Source organism: Chaetura pelagica, unplaced genomic scaffold (assembly GCF_000747805.2).
Source record: "Chaetura pelagica isolate M959 unplaced genomic scaffold, ChaPel_1.0 scaffold117, whole genome shotgun sequence".
NCBI lineage: Eukaryota > Metazoa > Chordata > Aves > Apodiformes > Apodidae > Chaetura > Chaetura pelagica.
Window position 1 is genome coordinate 6,620,964 of NW_009954185.1, and position 8,397 is coordinate 6,629,360.

Genomic DNA, 8,397 nt, shown 5'->3' on the forward strand with positions numbered 1-8,397 from the left:
TATCCAAGAGTTGCTAGCTGCTTGCCCAACCATATAGTGCGGTAAGGATCTTTAGGCAATCTAAGGGTAGAGGTCTGGTGTTGTATTTTTACTCTTACTTTAAACAAGCTACTTGAAGATCTAACTTACATGATAACTTGCAGTGACCTTATTTGTGCTGTGTTAGGGTGTCATATTGTGAGCGGGCTCTGCCAGATGATATACTGGTCTCAGTTCTTGATCCCTCTCCTATTGATGAAGTTTTAACATTTTCATCTGATTTTGGGAGTGAGGGCTTTTTTTGTTGGTTTTTTTTAAGACAACTAGCCAGAAAACTAAAAGCCTGAGAAATCTGATATATTTTACTCAAATATAAAATTGATCACTGATTCTTACTGATTGAGCATGCTTAGTTTCAGAAGTGTAATTAGCATGTTTTCTTAATATCTCAATAGGATTTAAGAAACAAAAGTCTAGCTTTTCTCTTGTTAAGTGACCACAGTGATATATTGAAATTGTGTTACCTAATATATCTGTAGTCAGAAGCATTTTATTGTTTAAAAATATATAATCTGTAATAAGTTACATTTGCAGGATCTCTTGAGTGGCTGTCATAGTAATTTTGTATCAAAGTGAAAAAAAAAAAAGATCTTTTCATGCTTTTATCTGATGATGCTAAACAGTGTTTTGCTTGCTGATTGATTTATTTATTGGTTGGTTGGTTAAATAGGCACAAGAATTTTAAATGTCTGTTTTGAGGTGTTAGGAAAAGATATAAAAAGTTGCTTTATAAACAGATGATAATTGAATGCATAAAAAACCCCAACAACCACGAGACATTCCCTTTTTATCAGTCCAAGAAGCAGAGCTTTCCCTCCTTCCCCAACTGCTCAGTCTTATAAGCTCTGTTAGAAAATGTAATTGACTCTTTCTGCAAAGGGTTTCAGCTTGGCAGTAAGAGGACATACACTGAGACGTTTCCGTCTTCTGCTGCCCTGCACTCTTCTCTCTCATTTACTCTCTACCCCACTCCTCTCTCTCTCTCTCTTTTTTTTTTTTTTTTTTAAATCCTGTGTGGCTGCTTTCCAAGTATTCTGTGGTTTCAGTTATTAAAAAAAACCCATTTGTTTGTGCCTAGCAGGAAGTCTCTGTCCAACTTGAAGATGCTGGGATAACAGTATTAATATTTTCTAACCTGCCCTGCTTGATCCTGATATTTTATCTTTCTTTTGCATAAACATGTACTATGATAAGTTGAATATCACTATTTGGTGGGAAGTAGAAGTCATAATAGGTGAATAAATGGAGACAAGAATAAAGAAAGAATAGCTTTTAAAAAATGTGTGCATATGCATATTGTGTGTATACCTTTATTCATAACATATGCTTGCCATGGGAAAAAATAAGAGAAACTGTTTTCTTAGTAGAAATGATAAAAAAAATTGCACCAATTTCTTCATGATTACATAAATATTTTAGGTTTTGCATAAGATTTTTACTTAGCTGGAGAAAATACAGTTGTGTATGTAGAATATGTCATTAAAAATGCTTTAGGCAACATCCATGACATTAAATAAACTCTGCGTGGACTTTTCTGTGGCCCCGAAGCCAGGTATGTTTGTCAGGCTATGTCTATACTAATACACTGTCTTAGCCTCCAAAACTAGGAGGCTACATTTGATAACTGCCTTTTGGGAGCAGTCCTTGAACTGGCCTGACTCCCTAAAGTGTTGTCTGGGTGTCCAATCCACTGTTCATTTTAGTAGACACTGTCTTTTTTCCCTAAGGAAGTTCTGGTAGCTTCCATCTCAAGCCAATGAAAAGCTAATCATACACTTCTACAGTGCTTAAACCAATGTTTAAAATATCTTTTCCATTATAAGACTGACTTCAACATCAGTTTTCTTTTATAAGCTTTCAACTGTACTGGCAAAATAAAACCCTTCCCTAGATTTTAAGTTCTTGTTCATCTCTTTATAAAGAACATATTTTCTAGGGTCTCTTGAAATATGTTTATTTTAAAAATCTTCAATTATTTCCTTATTTACTTTTCAGATTATTTCCAGATCAAGATGGCTGTCAGATTTCAAAATATTTTGGGGTTTGTTGCTGAACTTAAAAGGAAGTATTCTGCTTTATTGCTTTTGTAGAGGTGGAGGGTGAAAAAAAATAAATTAGAAGGTTGGGGAGGGGTAACCCCAACTAAAGATGTTTAAGCAGTTTTTTGAAAGTAGTTGAGAATTTGGGGGTTCCTTTGTGCTTTTTAAATAATCTGTTTCTATTCTCAAATCTGGATGGAACAGTTGCTGAACTGAGCCAGATGGTGGATTAGAGAAAGTGTGAGATAGTAGTATAAAACCCTGGGAAGAAATGCATAGAGGAGAGTGAAAAGACAAGGCTTTGAGAGGAAAAGCCTTTGAGAGGAAAATACCTCATATTATCAGCTGTTACAGAGGTTGTATTATATACGTGAGCAGTCGGGTACATATAGGCAGCAAGAGCCAGCATATCTTACTGATGTGATTTTTAGTTGTTCATTGATGTTTGTGTTGCTTTACAGTTGTAAAGCATGTAACCTTTTCTTGTGCGAAGGGAAGTGTGTACTGTATGAGTGGAAAAGGCTTTTAGTTAAGCTACTGTCTTGTAACAAAATGGCTTAAAAACTGTAAATACCTGCTTACTGCCTCTGAAATACAAGTGAGGTATTCCTACTTTATAAAAGGACAACGAGTGATGTATTCAGAGGCTGTTTCTGTGCTGTTGAAAGCAATTTATTCAAGAACAGGGCAAGACCTAAACATTCCTACATCTGTGTAAGGAAAAAAACTAGAGATTTAACACCTGGACCCTATACTGATTTGTCATCTTCAAGGAGCATAGGAAGGAGCAAAGAATGGATATAATAATTATTATTGAATGCTGTTGTTGATTTATTTCAATTATGTTAGATTTATTATATGGATTTAAAAAAATGTTATATTGTTGGTAAGTAAATGTCTCTTTCTCCTGGACCAGACAAGGCAGGAATAGTAACTGTGACCTCCATCTGAGCCTCTTCAAGGCTACTTGCAGTTTATGTACCACACCTTGTGTGGAATCATCTTGCAGTCACAGTCTAGTTCTTGAGGAATATGTGGTGTTCCAAATTATGCCGTACACTCTTAAGGTAGTTTCTGTAAGTGCTGGATTGTCATTATAAGCATACATCAACATAGTCTGTGAGAAAAAAATAGTTCTCTGGCTGAATAAATAATATGCAAATAAAATTATGTCTCATACCTAACCAAAATGGTGCATCTATGATCCCAGTCCTATTTACCCAAGAATAATGTAAATTCTCGCAGCCAAAGTTCATTTGACCACAGAACTTTACAGAATTCCTGCGGATAACAAATTGGTGTCTTGCAGGCGGTGTTTGTGTCTTTAAAGTGGGACGATCCTACTGAATAAACTCAAAGAAAACATTTATACAGAAATAATTTTCTCAGCTAGTAATTTTCTGCATTTCTGCTTTTGGAAGCTACTGTGTTTTTGTTAAAATTTTATCCCTTATGTCTCTGTTTTTGTTTCCCTGTGATTTTTCAGGGCACATATAACCCTGTTTGACTGTAGAAAAGAAATTACTGCAGGGTAATACTTTATTATTGCTGTAGGAAGATGTCCTCATTTTATATAACTTTGTTCTTGGCAGTTTCGAAGACTTGCAAAGAAGGTGCTGAGAGTTCCTGTCCTCTGTGTAAATCATGGGTTTTATGTTCTTATGGTATCCTTCATATGCCATTTTCAGAAATGTAATTTTCATTTACAGGAAGCACTGGTTACAATTCGTCTTCTTGACGTTCTTTGTGAAATGACATCAAACAATGGACAGCTAGAACATCTACAGTCTTTGCCTGGTTTGCTTAAAGCGGCCATAGGTGAGTAAAAAGCCATGAGGTTTATTAACTGTTGACTTGCTCCACATCATGTTGCTCTGTGAATGAAAACATGTTTTTCACAACTGGTGGTAATTAATATTCTGACCTTTTAATAAAATAAATAGGAGATTGAGTTAATCTACATTTTCAAATATTTTATTTGTTCCTGGAATTTTTCAGCTTCTCTGCTTCCTCTGTTGACTGCTGTAACCCAACAGAGCCTTGATTCAACTGTCAGCAATGTGCTATTTATACAGTAAGAGTTGTGCAAAGGACAGCTGCTTTCTGTGTTCTTCCACTGGCTGAATGTGTGTGGAAGAATTTCCTCAATAAGTAGAAAGTAGACTTTTCCATGCCTGTTCCCTACTGCTTCCCAAATTCCTGAAAACTGAAGTGCAGTTTGAATGTTCTTTAAGAAATTCAGTGACTTAAAGGTCAGTTTGAAAGATGCTTTTTTTCTGCTAGGAAACAACAAGCAAAGGGCTGTACACAAAGAAAATTAGGCCAGAGTGGTCCAGACAGACCACTGTCTCCCCCAGGGCCTAGGGGAGAAACTAGGAAGCATATATATACTGACTGACCTGTGCCTTCCTAAATCTTAGGACTTTCTGAGACTGATGCATCTCTGTTTTCTGAAAAAACTGTAGAAGTTTATGGATTTTAAAGAAAAATATTTCGTATTTTGGCTAGGAAGAAAAAAGCTGAAACAGCTGTTAACTATGACTACTTTGAAATGTTCAGAAGATCCTTACTGTAAAAAAATCTAAACAAACCAAACAAAAAAACCCCATCCAGACCTCTAGTTTTGATGACAGATTCATGGTTTTATTGATTACAGTAAGATAACTAACAAAAAGATCTCTTTTGTGTGTGTTTTGAGGAAATTCAGAAGTTGTGCATTGTATCATCTGAATGCTTGTAGAAGTCTTCCAGTTTAAATGAGAATTTCAAGGAGCTGCAGAACAGTGAAGTTTAGCAGCCTGTAGGCCAGTCCTCCTTTCTCTAGCTGTGCACAGGCTGACTTTTCTCTGCAGCTGTCTCCAGGCTATTAAAACAGGAGCAGGCTAGAACGTTGCCACCATGTGCATTCTACATATCTTCCATATGTCCTCAGCCAGCAGGCATTTATCAACTTGTATAGTTTCTTTTTAAGACTACCTTTTGGCTACAAGATGCCTTTAATCCTGGATTAGCAAAGACTGCAAAAACCTGTTTTGGTGTGTTATATCACCTTCAGTATTTAGTTCTGAAGACCAGAAGTAAAAGGATAGATAGTGCAAAAGATTTTCATATAATGGGTCTTTTGATGAAGTGGTTCTTTTCAGTGTATATCATAAGAAATTTCCTACTATAAATTATTAAAATATTGCTTGAAAGATCTGAAGAATATCTAAATGATCTTCTAAGTATCAACTAAGGAGGGACATCCCAGAAGCAGCTGCTGTGTTGTGTTGATGTGCAGTGTTTGAGAAGAGCACTGTTCTCTCTGTGTTGGCATCATGCATTGAACGTGGCTGCTTTTCTTCCATCTTTTCCTGTACTGCTCTTTCCAGATGGGTGCATTGCTCATTGCATTTTTGTCTGCACAATATTAAAACATGAAGAGTTTTACTTACTTTTTTGTTGGTCTTTGTCCCTCTTAAGGGCAGACAGAAGGTTTGGGAAGGCCATGGAATTCCCTCTTATGTGTTGGGAGGGTATGGGGGGGTGGTGGAATACTAAGACTGTGAGGCAAGGAAGCCCACAAAGTGAATGCCATGAGAAGGATGTGACTGATGTGCTGATTTTTATGAATTTACAAAAGCAAATACATTTCTATGAAAGAAGATTGCATTTGAAGCTATTTTATGATGATGGTTTTTAGGGGCTATCAGGAGTTTGATTGTTTTATCCTAGTTCAAAATGTGAACAACTATAAGTAGTAGCTGTCATATGGGAGGCCTCTAGGCCCTATTATAGTTTCATTAAAAAAACACCTTACCATAAATGTAGTTACCTCTTATCAGCACAGAGATTTTTTTTCTTCTTCTGTATCAGCCATCTGGGAGTGAAACTATAATACAAAGTCCTATAAAGTTTCTTCTAATTTAAACCCAGGAAATTTAGTGCCCATTCCACTGTGGGTGTTGTCACATCTGGACAGAAGGAGAAGGTACATGGGGCTTAATTATTGCTCTATGTGATAACCTGGTTTTGCTACATATTATTGTTCCAGTGTAAGCTGCATGAAGCTTCTTGGGGACAATGGTGTGCCAGGCCACTTATTAGTAGTGCAGTTTGCTTAGAGGAGAATATCTTAATTTTTATATATAGGCACAGCCTTTAGTGAATTGAACTGCATGGGCTCTCAGGTGTTCACATGATTTCAGCTTTTCTTCTGGGTGTGGTCTCCTTGTGGAATGTTTTTTTCACAGATTTTAGTTTCCCTGATTTCTCTCTGGAGCAAAGTAGAAAAAGTCCTAGTTGCTATAAATTAACGTTTACTGTATGGGAACATAAGTGTTTCTTAATTGACAAGACTATGACACTGAAGGATTTTTGAAGATGCGTTAAGGTGCTAGATGTGCTTGAAATCTTTTCTCACAATACAGAGCTAGGAAGAGACTGGAGAAGAGACAAAAAAAAGTCATTCTCAAAATTAGTATGTGTTGCTGTGACAAGTTTGAACTAAAGATGATTTTCTAAAAAGCTTTACCATGCCTGAGTAATCAACAGCCTACAAACTGGCTCTTCAAGCAGAGATCAATAACACCAGCCTTTAGACTTCATGTCTAAACTATGTAAGTGTGTAAAAAGACAGCAAAAATACCTTTTAACAAGTTCTTTTGACATATTGCTGAATATCTGTAATTGTTGTTTACCTTTGAACCTAACAATTTATCATAAAGCTCTGTGAAAAGTACTGCTAATTTTCATGTAGTAATTAATTAAAATATTCTTGTTTTCTGCAGATACCCTGAGATTGACTCGTCTTGCTGGGAAACAGGCTATAAATATTTTCACTGCCACACATGCTATGACAGGGCAGGAAGAAATTTCACATCCAGCTGTGGGTTTTAAATCTCACCTAATTCGTTTAATTGGAAATTTGTGTTACAAAAATAAGAAAAACCAAGACAAGGTAAGATTATACATTTTTCTGGCACAACTCTGATATTTTAACAGATATGTGCACCTAACCCTGACTTTACTGATTAATATATATTGTTGATCTATGAATATAGATTAGAATTGTTCACATAAAGGAGGAAAATTTATTTCTTAGAGTCTTTAACTTACTATAACAGGTATGCTAACTTTTTAATAACAATGTGATGTGTGCCTGTCTACTTTTTACTTCTGTCCTAAAGAATGCAAACCAGTTCCTAATTCCATTATTGTTTTCACATTTGCACTTCCTTTGATAATAAAATATCTGAGTCTAAACCTCAACTTCAATTTGAAGGGAAATTGTTGCATGAATTTTAAATCCTTGAATTATTAGTCTCCAATGCCTTTTCCCTCCTCTTGCTTAAATTTTTCTCATGCCAGTTAAAAAATGTAGGTCTGCTTCTATAAAATCGCTTTGAAACCTTTATCTTAAAAATTTCTGTATGGAAAATTAAATTTGTTTCCACAATGAGGAAGAAGAGGAAACAGCAGCGTCTTTTTAAATAGGAAACTTTTTTTCTTAGAGTAATAAAAGATGTGGCTTTCCTCCAGGACTTCTTAGGCTAACCTAATTTCAGCAAGAAAAACAGTCAAGAAATAATGTTGTCTTACGGTTCACCTTAGCACTTCCAAAAAAAAAAAAAAAAGTTAGTTTCTTGTTGTAGAGAAACCTTCTGTTTATTCCAGTTTCTTCCTTTTCTCTTAGAAGTCTTTCCTTACGGCAGTCTTGACCTGGAAGGAAATCGTCTTGAGGAGCCTTTGTTATTGATATTTGGTTTTGAACAGGGAAATTTAAGATAATTTTTGTTTCTTTATTAATGTGAATCAAAATTTTCGCCTGATCTCAAGGATGCAGTTTATAGGCTGGAAAATTAAGAACATAGAAGAAAGGCTGTATTGAAGAAGGAGTAAAAGAGATAACTATTTTTACTTCTCTCTTATGGTGTCAAATGAGGCCCATGTCAGCAAGTACCAAAATACAGTAATTCATTCTGGTTACTCTGCAATAAGTTGCATACAATCTGTGTTGCTGAGTAGCTATTGAGACATGGAGTACTGTAGAATCAATATCTTTTAGAAGCTTCTGTTTCCTAATTTTTTGTTGTTGTTGTTGATTACGTCATCTTACGAAGACAATAGGTTTTTTTGTACTGATGACATGAAATCTGGTTTCAACTGCTGCCGTGTCTACTAAGCTAGACTTTTATAGTGGCAGCATTTTATAGTGTGTAAGAGGAGCGCTCCCATTTCCTTGTTGGAAATGGAAAATCTGAGGAATGCTACCCTCTTTGTCTGAAAATGCTAATAATATGGGCATATAAATGGGAAATATTTTAATGATCCTCTCTTT

The 8,397-nt window shown here is 35.6% G+C and overlaps 1 protein-coding gene across 1 annotated transcript in view; it reads left to right on the plus strand.

Moving 5' to 3' along the window:
• Positions 1-8,397, plus strand: part of ATXN10 (ataxin 10) — a 95,276-nt gene that overhangs the window by 42,950 nt on the left and 43,929 nt on the right. Inside the window, exons 7-8 of the mRNA XM_010002969.1 lie at positions 3,788-3,896; positions 6,848-7,017. Coding sequence (XP_010001271.1) covers positions 3,788-3,896; positions 6,848-7,017 — 279 coding nt within the window. The remainder of the gene's footprint in view (positions 1-3,787; positions 3,897-6,847; positions 7,018-8,397) is intronic.